The 12,906-nt window shown below is 42.6% G+C and overlaps 2 protein-coding genes across 23 annotated transcripts in view; one reads left to right on the forward strand and one right to left on the reverse strand.

The window, feature by feature from the left end:
- Positions 1-4,873: 4,873 nt before the first annotated feature.
- SRP14 (signal recognition particle 14) lies at positions 4,874-10,963 on the forward strand. The gene is made up of 5 exons (XM_003121602.7): positions 4,874-4,961; positions 5,111-5,183; positions 5,685-5,797; positions 7,396-7,428; positions 7,911-10,963. Exons 1-5 carry the CDS (start codon positions 4,938-4,940, stop codon positions 7,998-8,000), a joined length of 333 nt encoding a protein of 110 aa, XP_003121650.1. The 5' UTR covers positions 4,874-4,937; the 3' UTR covers positions 8,001-10,963.
- The window catches only part of EIF2AK4 (eukaryotic translation initiation factor 2 alpha kinase 4), a 118,116-nt gene continuing 113,948 nt past the window's right edge, over positions 8,739-12,906 (reverse strand). For 12 of the 22 annotated variants that reach the window (XR_014813089.1, XR_014813088.1, XR_014813104.1 and 9 more), the window contains 4 exons: positions 11,681-11,749; positions 11,169-11,213; positions 9,556-9,674; positions 8,739-8,974 (listed from right to left, as the gene is read on the reverse strand). Coding sequence is in view for 16 of the 22 variants with exons in the window: in XM_084972997.1 (XP_084829123.1) it covers positions 8,917-8,974; positions 9,556-9,674; positions 11,169-11,213; positions 11,681-11,749 (291 nt within the window). In the remaining 6 variants the exon portion in view is untranslated. Of the gene's footprint in view, positions 8,975-9,555; positions 9,675-10,116; positions 10,254-10,651; positions 10,832-11,168; positions 11,214-11,680; positions 11,750-12,906 lie in introns of those variants that run through there. The other 10 variants (XM_084972987.1, XM_084972966.1, XM_084972963.1 and 7 more) reach the window with 2 other exon arrangements.

Genomic DNA, 12,906 nt, shown 5'->3' on the forward strand with positions numbered 1-12,906 from the left:
ATCCTTAACCCACTTAGCAAGGCTAGGGATCGAACCCATGTCCTCATGGACCCTAGTTGAGTTCTTTTAACCACTGAGCTACGTCCTAAACTTGTCATCCTTTTATTTATGACACAAATATTGGTTTTTCTGTTTAGTTTTTGATGATACTAAATAAACTTGAATACTTAAGTGTAAAAATAAAATTTTACACTTAAGTGTAGAATAAGTAAACAAAGGCAGTTCCTGTGTGGCATAGTGGAAATGAATCAGACTAATATCCATGAGGTTGCGGGTTCGATCCCTGGCCTTGCTCAGTGGGTGGGGGATTGAGCATTGCTGTGGGCTGTGGTATAGGTTGCAGTTGCAGCTCAGATCTGGCATTGCTGTGGCTGTGGTGTAGGCTGGCATCTGCAGCTCCAATTCAACCCCCTAGCCTGGGAACTTTCATATGCCACATGTGCGGCTCTAAAAAGCAAAAAAAAAAAAAAAAAAAAAAATCAACTAATAGTACAGATGATATATGGTTAGGACAGCAATGATGATGGTAGTGTCCAAATGATAGAAGGTAGCTGGTGCATAAATAACAGCACATTTCATTGCTTTTTATTGAGCATTTACTAGGGCCAGCCTCAATGCCATCCACAATAGTGCTGCTATCCATTAGAAGTCTATGATAATGGGAGTTCCCATTGTAGCTCAGTGGTTAATGAATCTGACTAAGAACTATGAGTTTGTGGGTTCGATCCATTGAGCAATTGGGCCTTGCTCAATGGGTTAAGGATCCAGTGTTGCCGTGAGCTGTGGTGTAGGTTGCAGACGTGGCTCAGATCCCGCATTGCTGTGGCTGTGGCATAGGCCGGCAGCTGTAGCTCTGATTGGACCCCCTAGCCTGGGAATCTCCATATGCTCTGGGAGCGGCCCTAGAAAAAGATAAAAAGACAAAAAAAAAAAAAAGAATGTATGATAATGGAAATGCTCTATATTTGCACCATCCAAGCCGCATGGGGCTACTGAGTCCTTGAAATGTGGCTAGTGAGACTAAAGAATTGAATTTTTTCTTTTATTTAATTTTAATTAATTTAAACTTGTTTCCATGTTTACCATATTAGAGCAAGCTTAATGGTCTTAAACATAGTGTTTTATAAACTCTTTTAGGGAGTTCCCTGGTGGCTCAGTGGGTTAAGGATCCAGCCTTGTTACTGCTGTGGCTCTGGTCACTACTGTGGCATGGGTTTGATCCCTGGCCTGGGAACTTCTGCATGCTACATGCCAAAAAACAAAACAAAACAAAACAAAAAACCAAAAAACAACTCTCTTTATAACATCTGTGACCTAAGTATTATTATTGCCATTTTGCTGACAAAGAGATTAGACCTTGAGAGGTTGCTTTAGGTCACAAATTAATAGCAGAGGTGGCATCCAAGGTGGCCCATTAAACTGCAGAACAGGTGCTTTTTATTACTTCCCACAGAAAAACCCAAAGAACATTCTGTCACTAGTTGAATTGTACTAGGCCAAGTGATGCTAAAACTGACAGACTTGGGTATTTCTGTTATTGGAGTAGCTTGTCATGGGATGGCCTTGAGGTGTCACACAGTGGCCTGCATGACTTGATTCTTGAGTGGAACTGAGGTGTGACTGAGCCCACAGGAAGCAGTGGGATGTGTTCACATTGAGGGCTAATCCTGACAAGGCCCCAGATGAATCATGGCTTCCAGGCTCTGTGCCGCTCAAGCACAGGGCCATTTCCTTCTCCCTGGTGTCGCCAGTACCAAGCCCATAGCTTTAAAGAACACTGCTTAAATTTCAATGAATGGTAGGGGCTCAGAGCACAACGGTCATCATTTAGGCCAACCTATTGATCACACAACACTGTAACTGGTTCCACTTAAATTCATGACCACAAATATCAAGTGAGCCCTCACATTTCCTGGCAACACATCTCAAATGTGTTCACTCTCTGATGATTTCATAATTTCTTCCAAATGTCCAGCACCCTGATGGTCCTGTGTAGCAGATCTCTGCTGCCTTTTTGTTCTCCAGGTTTTGAACCTATTTGTAATCCTCCATTGTGTGGGTCTTGGTGAAAGGCAAGGAGAATAAAAGGGTCAGAGGGTCCCTCCCTCAACTATCCCAGGACATGGGCTCAAGCATATGACTTAGGATTGGCCAAGCCAGGACTCAGAACCAGGATTCTGATTGCTGAGCTGGTGATACCAAGGCCCAGGGCTCTTCAGAGGCTATTCATAGTGGTGGTCATTGCAGGGTGGTCTTGGGCTGGCAGCCCTATAGGAGGGGTTTTCACCAGACTGTTCCAGTCTGTGCTAGTCCCACTGGCATACGAAGATGACTCTCTAATTTTTAGTTACAACTTTTACCTTTCTGCTGAGCTCCAAACATGTGTACACAGCTGCTGACTTGATAGTTCCACTTGGATATGTAATAGACATCTTAGATACTACAAGCTCCCCCAAACCCTTTTCATCTTAACAAAACTTTTTACTTTTCAAGTCTTTCCTATCTTAGGAAATGGCACCCCCATCTAACCACTTGCTCGAATCAAAAACCTGAGTCATCCCTGATTTCTTTTCCTCTTAATGTTCACATACAATTGAGTATAAATCCTGTTGACTCCACCTTCAAAACACTAATCTGATTGCAAATGTAGCTAGTGCCTGGACTTTCTCAATAACCTCTATGGTAGCCCGCATCCCTTCTCCCAAGATATCTGTCCTAATACCTGGAACCTGTGCATATGTTATCTTACATGTTTAAAGGACTTTGTGTATGTGATTAAATTAAGGATCTTGAGATGGGGAGGTTATCTTGGATTATCTAGGAAGGCCTAATATAACCACAAGGTTCTTAAAAAGCTGGGCAGGAGGATCAAAGTCGGTAGAAGGAGATGTGACAATGGAAGCAAGGGGCATGGGTCAAGGAATGCAGGTAGCTTCTAGAAGGGTGGGGAAACAGATTTCCCCTTGAAGCTTCCAGGAATTCAGCCCTGTAGACACAGTGATTTTAGATTTCTGAACTTCAGGCCTGTAAAAGAATAAACTCATGTTGTCTGAAGTCACTAAATTTCTGCCATTTTGTTACAGCAGCAATATGATGCTAATCCAACCCTCTCATCATCTCCCCATTTCTTGCCTTGTCTCTCTACAGAGCCTTCTCCATACCACAGACAGGGGAGAATTTTTAAAAAAATGTAAATTAGATTGTCACTGCTCTGTTTAAAACTTTCTTAATGAGAGACTTTATTTGTATTGGGAACAAAATCTGAATTTTCCACGACCATAGGCCCTATATAAGTTGGTCACTGGCTTCATCTCTAAGCTCTCCATACTGTCCCTTCTCCCCACCTTCCACATGGGGGCTCCACTCCCAGCCACTCCTCAGCATTGTGGACACAGGGCAGCTTGTTTCCCCTTTGGGGCCTTTGTTCTAGCCATTCACTGTGTCTGAAACACTCTGTCCCCTGATCTTTTTGAATGGCTGGTCCTTTTAGCTTTCAGCTCAGAGTTCTCCTCAGTGGGATTTCTCTGACCCCCAACCTAAAGTTGTCCCCTTGTCACTCTTATTTGTATCATCCCCTTTAGTTATCTTCACAGCACTCATTATCTGAAGCTATACTTCTTATTATTTCCTCCTTATTTCTTTAACCCAAGAAATTTGTCCTATGTCCTGCTATAGCCCTAACTCCCTGGCACAGGCTGAGATACCCTCAGTGAAAACCCGGTTGCATGAGTTCAGCTTGCCTTTACCAAGGTCTAAGGGTTCAAGCTGACTACTGGCAGAGCAGGGCCTAGACCCCAGGTTTCCTCACTGAGCCCAGAGGTGAACTAAGATATGGCTCCAGGCGCTCTTGAGACAGGCAGGAACCTGGGACCCTTTGCTGTAGCGGCTGCAATGCTTGCACCTAGACAAACATGTCCTCCAGCAGGAGAATACAAAGAAACTATAAGGCACTAAAAATATCGGCCGTTTGGGGCAAATTATGGGCAGGAAGATACGAAAAGTCTAAAAACCCAACTGCCACTTCTGAAGAGCTAAAAGCAAAAGCAGGGTGTTGGAAGCAAAAGCGGGAGTTCCCCCCGTAGCTCAGTGGTTAATGAACCCAACTAGGATCCATGAGGATAAGGGTTCGATCCCTGGCCTTGCTCAGTGGGTTGAAGATCTGGCGTTGGCATGAGCTGTGGTGTAGGTCACAGAGGAGCTCGGCTCCCAAGTTACTGTGGCTGTAGTGTAGCTCCGATTAGACTCCTAGCCTGGGAACCTCCACATGCCTCGGGTGCGGCCCTAAAAAGACAAAAAGACATCCCTCGCCCAAAAAAGCACAAAAGCAAAGTATTAGGCATGCCCTCTGCACACCACCACCAAAGCTACTCCTCTGGCCCAACCTCCACCCCTGGACCTGCCCTTACAAGAACCCCGGGATGGTAGCAGTCTTGCTAGAGCTGGGGCCGCCCAGCCTGGTCAGAGAAGGAGAGTTCAGTGGACCGCCAAGGAATTTATTCTAATGAAACAGCTAACGGTGCAAACATTCTATGCCTCAGGCACTGTTGGAGGGATTTAATAGGAGTTCATTTACTCTTCACAACCAACTAAAAGGTGGTTACTATTATAAGGTGAGGAAATTGAAGCATCAAATTGTCAGGTAAACTCGACCAACATACAGTTGAACGTACACAACTAGGTTTCCCTCGAACCTTTCCCACGCCCTCGCTCTCCCTCCCACTGCTTGTGTGAAATCCCGCACAGCCCGCGAGCTTCCAAAGGACAAGCGGGGGCGTCTCAGAGCGCAGGCGCGGGGTGGGTGAGGCGGGGAAAAGGTGGAAGCAGGGATTGGGTAGAAGAGAGCAGAAAAATAGCGGAAGTCCCGCCCAGCCAGGGTGGAACTTCCGGTTCCGACTGCTTGGGGCTTGTGCTGACTGAGCGGAGCCCGCAGTGCCGGTATGGTGCTACTGGAGAGTGAGCAGGTATGGCGAGAGCTGGCTGGTCTAGGGGCCGAGGGGCCGATGCGGTTCGGGGCTTACTTGGGACCTGTTTCCGTTGGTGGGAGGTTCTGGGACTTGGCCATGCGAGAAGGGGGTTTGGGCCTAACGGGGCCGGGCTTGTTGTGTTCCAGTTCCTGACGGAGCTGACGAGGCTCTTCCAGAAGTGCCGGTTGTCGGGCAGCGTCTTCATCACCCTGAAGAAATGTAAGAAGCTATGGACGGAGCAAGGCCGGGAAGGAGCTAGAAGGCCGAGCGTTTCCCTGGTCCGGGGGCCCAATTACTGGGAGCCACAGACGGAATCTGTCTGCCGTGCATCCCTGCCTTCCCCCCAACCTTGTGCTGGGCACATCCAGAGCTGACGGGCCGGAGTATTAGGGATTGTGGCTGATGCGGTCCCCAGCACTTAGTCACCTGAGTGAGGCTGTCCCAGTGAGTCCAAGCATTTCAGGCCTTTTTGTCAAGGATCCCAAAACTCCTCTACAGTTAGTGAGATTTAATCTGCTTTGATATTACAGTGTTCCCATCGTGGAAGTAGCACATAGATTCTCAAGGTAGCAATGCCGAGAGTGATGGCAGATACGTAGTTAACAGGACTAGATCACTGGAGGGGGATTAGGTTATCTTTTGTATCCCTTCCCTACTTATTAGCTTTTTGTCTGTTAACAACGTTGTGGCTGTGTTTACCAGGATACATTTTTCACGCAGATGATGGTCGAACTAAACCCATTCCAAGGAAAGGTTCTGTGGAGGGATTTGAGCCCGCGGACAACAAGTGTCTATTAAGAGCTACTGATGGGAAAAAGAAGATCAGCACTGTGGTGAGTTGGATTCCTAACACTCCTGATTTTGTAGGTTAAAGACTTGAACTTAAGTTAGGGTATATCAGAACCAGGTTTTTTGTTGTTTTTTGTTTTAAACTATTAAATAAAGCCTAGTTTGTAGCTCCCCACCTGTTTTGGAATCAGGGTCTTCTTTTATTACCTTAGTAGTAGAAAACTCAAGAGCAAAATTAAAATGAAGAAAGTAAAAGTCAAACGCTTGTCAGAGTAAAATTAGCGTATTGGTCCTTATAGTATCAATGTAAGGAGCAGTTGACATATTTGATTCCTTGTTCCTGTACTGTTCCTGCCTTCAATGAACAGTTTCTTGGTACCAAATGATGCTTTTTTTTGCTTTTTAGGGCCACACCCGTGGCATATGGAGGTTCCCAGGCTAGGGGTCGAATTGGAGCTGTAGCAGCTGGCCTACTGCCACAGCCACAGCAACACCAGATCTGAGCCATGTCTGTGACCTACATCACAGCTCACGGCAACACTGGATCCTTAACCCAACCCACTGAGTGAGGCCAGGGATCGAACACGCAACCTTATGGTTCCTAGTCAGATTCGTTTCCACTGTGCCTCAATGGGAGCTCCCCAAATGATGCTTTTACTTTTAAGCTGATTATTCCCTTATTGTTGTGGTTCAGGTACCAAACATGTATTATGTTAGGTTTCATATTTGAGAGCCTATAATTTATTTATTTGTTTTTGGTCACACCCACAGAAATTTCCTGATCAGGGATCGAACCTCTGCCACAGTGGCAACCAGAGCCACAGCAGTGACAATGCCTGTTCCTTAACCCGCCAAGCCACCAGGGAGTTCTGAGAGCATATAACTTAGTCAAGAGTCCTCATGTTACCTTTCAGGGTGGAGGTTGAATATATAGCAAAGCAAGAGACTCCTTGGATTCCAAATGAATACTCTTTATTCTGCTGGCACTGAACCACACTGCCCTCTGGTCACATTGACGTAGGATATTTGTGAGAGTTTAGGCCATAATTAGTTGTTAAGTCCCTCTTTATCAGTTTTCTTGAGAAGACTTTTATGAAAAGCCATCGTATGTGGCTTTTGAAAATAAAATTGGGTATCATGAAGTATAGAAAACTAAGGACTCTTCTGAGGTAGAATTTTTCTGGCAGTAGCTTGCATTTTACTTAAATGAGCCTGAATGAATGGAAAGCAGGTTTAAAATAAGATGGGGAGGGAGTATTTTAAATGCACAAAAGGTTAGTACCAAGTCCTTTGATATCTCTCAGAGACATCTTTCCCAGGGTGAGAAAGTCAGTGTCATCTGTGTAAGAGATTTTAGCAGAGGTGAGAAGCAGTTTCCTAAGGAGCCCACTTCTGCCTCGTTCCCATCTTGGTACAATTCTCATGGGGAAAAAAGTACAGGGCTACTTTGCTTGTTCTTTAGGCAGCGGAAAGTGGAGTAGAAAAATAGCTTTTAGTGTATTATCACTCCTAAGATTGAGAAGAAATACTTTAAAAGATTAGGATGTTGTCTTCATGAGGCGTTTGAGTTGCTGTTGGGTGAGGCAGATGACAAGGGTGTATGGATGGATGACAAGGGTGACCTTTCCCCCTTCTTTTCCAGGTGAGCTCCAAAGAAGTGAATAAGTTTCAGATGGTGAGTTTCGGCTGTTCTCTAAGTCCCCCTTCTCAGGGCAAGAGTCAGCATAATATTTAGCACTGGGTTAAGATTGCTGTTTAGGTTCACTGCTCTCCTATGATGTTTTACCAGTAGTTCATAGTTGAAAGCTGCCAGGCTATGGATTTTACTTTCAGTACTGATACTATTTTTTTATAGCTAAATTTGATGTCTTATGCTTCAGATATGCTCTACTTACAGTATAGCTGAAGTTGCCTAGAGTTTTCCATTTTTGTGGAAAAAAGTAAAATTGTGCAGCTCACTGTGGGTCAGTGTTGCAGAAGCTGCTATAATGTGAGGGTGATACCATTTTCCTTGGGAGTCAAGTGTCCCATGGTATTACATGCTTTATCAGATAGGCTTTCTGATTTTTGGCTACCCTAAATCCACTGTGGAAGTAGGACAGCTGCTCCAAGTCATGTTCCACCTTCCCAACTGAGGTCATGCTCTGTGTCTTTTAGGCTTATTCGAACCTGTTGAGAGCTAACATGGATGGGTTGAAGAAGAGGGACAAAAAGAGCAAGAGTAAGAAGAGCAAAGCAGCACAGTAAAGGGCATCAGATTTCCCGCCTTCACCAACTAACCACTGAGTTGCTGTTTTTCATTTGGTTTTTACTTTCGGCTACAAAGCTGGGTTTTTGATTCCCGTACAATAACTGTTTTCATGTGAGATTAGGGTCACTTTTGGATGGAAGAAAGGCTGCATTGTTTACAGGGTAGTTTATTTTAGAAGCCAATTTATTTTAGATCTGGCTAAGTGGTCTGTGTTGTATGTTTGTTTATTCCTGGATTATAGTTTAGAGTCTCTGTAGCCTGTGAAGAGCACTGTACCATTAAACCTGTATTTATCATCACTATCTTTTATTCCTTTTCCCACTCCATAAAAAGTTTCTGGCAATAGCTACTCATTCTGGAATGGTGGGATTACAAATAGGCTTTAGGCCCTATCTTGTGGGTTATTGGAATTGAAACCTGACAATTTTACAAAAAGCTGTGTTATTTCATGGGTGTTTTTCCCAACCGTTAGTGTAATTTTGTTTTCTTAGTTCCTTTAGCAAATTCGAATGAGTTCTCATAGCCAATTGAGAGTTTGCTTAACAAAACTTAGTTTATGACAAAATCATCAAGAATAAAGATCCCAGGTTAATGATGATATTTGATTTCTTTATGCCCTTGACTTTGGACATTTTCATGTGCTTAGACAGTAGGGCTAAGAGAAGAACAAGGCTATTTTCTTGTGTTCTAGCTCCACAAAATCTTTAGTGCCAAGGCAATTAAAGAGCAGCAGATATATGAAAACATTTATTATATTCAAAAAGATAAATTTATAATATACATGAAAAACTTACAAAGCTCAACTTTGTAGGACAGCTTCTTAGAATATTAATTTAAAATTACAGTGAATGTACAGCATTTTATAGTATAAGCTCCTGTCCATTTGAACAATGTAATGATTGTTCTTTAGGATTAAAATAAGATTCTGTAGTAATCATCTCTGTAGCTATACAGGAATAGCACAGACACCCTGCAAAAAAGGGGAAAAGACAGGATGAGTGTAATGGGTAGAGAATAGAGTTGATAAATTATTTTTAGAACACTTAACTATAGGAGTTTTGTATAATCAAAAACAAGGTGGAAGGCTAGTCACTAAAAAAATTACTTAAGTTTTACAGGAGCTGTGGCTGGCAAACATCCAGAGTATAAATGTCTACATAAGGAGTCCATCATTCACCTCACAGGCTTTGTTGTTGCCTTTTAAGTGGATGATCACATGAACAACTGGCATTCTGGTATGGGGACATAAAGCACAGCAGTCACACCTGCTTTCTTTCATTTCAGTGTTTCTAGGACTTACCTGGGTGATGACAGCTATAACTGGGATAGTTGCTACTGGGACCACTGTGTTTGTTATTGACAAGGTCATGGCTGTGATTCACAGTCCTGAGGAGTATTACTGGTTACCAGTTGCAGTTCTAACATAGCAGCTTATTAGCCATCTAACCTCAATAAGACAATAAAAATATTTGATACTTTAAAATCCCTCAGGGGAAAAAACAAACCTCGAATCTTTCCCATGTCAAAAGCTGCAATGCGTTAATAACTTACTTTTTTTCTACTTTGATGTTATAAATTTCATCACAGACTAATTTGAGGTATCTTTGCTTTGGCAGGCGTGACAACAGCTGCTTCACAGTTGTGTTAAATGCCTGTTCATCAGCATCCCACTAGGAAAAAATAGATAAGACTTAATCACTGGTACTAGGGTTTATTAACTGGCTTTTTCTGGGTGACTAATGAAATGTCAATGCCATTTCCCCCTTTAAGTATACTGAAGAGATCAGTTACAGGGAGAGAGAACCAGTGGGGAGACTGCTTGGGTTCTTTGAAGTATTGAGTTTCTCTCCAAGACCACCTTACTAGATCCTGATTGACAATGCTGCAGCCGCAGTGTGCCACTGTGACTTGTGTACCAGTTATTTCTGCCAACTGTTGACTTCATGTGAAATGGAGATACCACCTCTGATGTGAATATGAATGGCTTATAAAGCAGTAAACTGCTAGTACAGTGCTATGTGCTTATTTACCAGACAAGAGAATACCAATGGGGAAAGGGAAGGCGGAGAGTTAGCCTTTTTTTTTTTTTTTAAATAATTTTTACAGCCGCACCTGCAGTATATGGACGTTCGCAGGTCAAGGGTCAAATTGGAGCTGCAGCTTGTAGAAACAGTGGATCCTTAACTCACTGAATGAAGCCAGGGATCGAACCCACATTCTCACAGAGAAAATGATGTCGGGTCCCTAATCTGCTGAGCCACAAACAGGAACTCTGAGAGTAAGCTTATAAAAGAAGCTACAAGGGTATATTATATAGCTCAGGGAATATGGCCAGTATTTTATATAAACAGAGTATGACTTTAAAAAGACCCAGAAAATGGTAGTGTTTAATGTTAGTTCTGGGGCAAAATTCGTCTTTCATCTAATGTAATCTGTGACTACACATTCTGGATAGACGAAAGTATTTTTTGGTATGACATGTAAAAATCACCTCTAGGTTATAAACTTTCTTATAGCAAAGGTAAGTATAAAGATTTTTAAAAGTTCAATTAGGCTATCTGATAATAAGGGTATACCTGTAAAAAAAAAAAAAAAGCATAAAGGACCTAAATTAATTTAATTTTTACAAAAAGATCTCCATGTAGTTCTAGTTCTGCAAATGAGCTTCCCTGGTTAGAACAGTTTGTTTGAAGCAGAATAATATAGTGGTTAAGAAATCCTTGCTCTGCAGCTTCCTAGTTGGGTGACTTTGAATAAGATACTTAACTTCTCTGCTTCTGTTCTCCACAAAATGTAAAATGATTCCATTTATCTGTAAAATGGAGACCTGTAAAAAAGGTAATAATATGTATCCCTTGGGGTTGTTATGATTAAATGAGTTAATATTTGTAAAATGCTTAGAACAAGACCTTCCAGAGCCTAACACACAATAAAATCATCTCTGAGATTTAAAAGAAAATCACTAGAAAAGTATGATTCCCTCAAAATCTGATTTGGTTATATATATATCACATAAAAGGAACACTATTACTAAATTCCTGGAACTGCCAGAAAAACACCTACTATCACTAAGAAAATGACATTTTCAATTTTCTTTAGACAAATTGACAGCAGAGCTTTGGGATTTTTAAAGGCCATCATGTAGAGGAGTTTGTCTTGCTTACCTCTAATGATAAAAACTGTAAGATTGTTTCCTTGGGTAGATCCACCTGTTATACACAAAAATGTACATCATGTCAGGGAGCCTAGCAGCACATATGGACTTGAGACTGTGGTGTCACTCTGGATGGAGCAACGTGAATGGGATGCTGCCTTGCTACTTTTGGGCCCTGGTTAAGAGATGAGACCTCAGCCCTGGTAAGCTAATATGCCCAGTCTCCTCACATTCCATTGGAAGGTTTGACACTGTTATCTGAAACATTTAGGAAAATGATGATTTTCGTTTTCACTACCCACCCCCACCACCTTTCAGGGGAAGAAAGTAGGAGTAACAAAAAACCTCCCATTTTCTCCCCACTTCTTTACAGATTTAGACTACACGTGGTTCACAGCAGTGGTAACAGGCTTGCATCCCGTTGTTGCTGAAGCTGAGCAAAAGAGCCCTGACCTCTGAGGAAACTACTCTGATAGCAGAGCAAAAGTCATCCTCAAACTGTTGTTAAAGGACGTGACTTACAGCCAAAATTTCAATTTCACTGCTTTTCTGATGTAAGTTGGCAAGGGAGGTCTGAAGTCGAGTTTGTACCTGACAAGAAGAAAAGGTGTCAGAATTCAGAATCTGTTAAAGTGACCATCTTTCTTGCCATTTCTTTTTTTTTCTTTTTGCCATTTCTTGGGCCGCTCCCACAGCATATGGAGGTTCCCAGGCTAGGGGTCGAATCAGAGCTGTAGCTGCCAGCCTATGCCAGAGCCACAGCAATGTAGGATCCGAGCTGCATCTGCACCCTACACCACAGCTCACGGCAATGCCGGATCCTTAACCCACTGAGCAAGGCCAAGGATCGAACTCGCAACCTCATGGTTCCTAGTCGGATTTGTTAACCACTGCGCCACGACAGGAACTCCCCATTTCATTTTTTATTCCAAGAAACAGTCATGGGTGACAAACCAAAGCCTAGAAGGGATCCCAAATATATAACCTAAGGACTTGTTTTTAATCCAATTCGGAAAGATGATTGTCTAACTTATTATGATCTTGGGGGAAATGAGATTTTATAGCCTATCTTGATCATTTGTTAACTAATCCACCTAGCTGCTTATTTATAATTTTGAAATGACACCTAATAGATGCTCAATACAGTCAAATAGTGCGTGTGGAAGCAGGGAGATTTTAGTACTAAGCTAAATTTAGAAAAACAGGAAGGTGACAGTAGTGGGAACACAGAACTGAAATATGTTAGAAAGTTAATGAAAAATGAGTTTCCACCCAACATTCTGAGAAGCCAGCCAGGAAAGCTTACATAATGAGGTAACCTGATCTTTTGTATTTCAGTCTAATCCCATTTCTAAATAATGACTGATCTCTTTAACACCCTCTTCCCAAGTGAGGCCAGTGTCACAACCCTGCTCATTAGCCTGTCTGCACTGTCCTTTGTGCCCTCCCTTCCATTTGAAATACCCTCTTCTTTCCTCCCTGCCTGTTTAAATCCTTCAGGGATCACCTCCATGTAGTCTTTCTTGATCACCCATGCAAACGCTGACCTCTGTCTCTCTCTCATGTCTATATCACTCTCTAACACTCATTAATTCAGCATCCTATGACTTATGTCTTCCTATTCTCTAACTCAATAATGCATATGCTTCTAAGGATGCAAACTCTTCAAGGACTGGGGCAACATCACATCTTAATCTGTTTTACCTGGCACTTAGCACAGACTCAGGTAAATGGTGGAAACCGGAAAC

Source organism: Sus scrofa, chromosome 1 (assembly GCF_054392235.1).
Source record: "Sus scrofa isolate SSC_HxYL_T2T_F1_AM1 chromosome 1, Sscrofa_HxYL_maternal_Yorkshire_Landrace_v2.0, whole genome shotgun sequence".
Taxonomy (NCBI): Eukaryota; Metazoa; Chordata; class Mammalia; order Artiodactyla; family Suidae; genus Sus; species Sus scrofa.

Excerpts from the sequence above, each read along its gene's own strand:
- SRP14 (XM_003121602.7), top strand. The coding sequence starts at position 4,938 with ATGGTGCTACTGGAGAGTGAGCAG. Across the intron at positions 5,184-5,684 it reads CTTCATCACCCTGAAGAAAT|ATGATGGTCGAACTAAACCC; the intron begins GTAAGAAGCTAT and ends TTTTTCACGCAG. Across the intron at positions 7,429-7,910 it reads AAGTGAATAAGTTTCAGATG|GCTTATTCGAACCTGTTGAG; the intron begins GTGAGTTTCGGC and ends TGTGTCTTTTAG.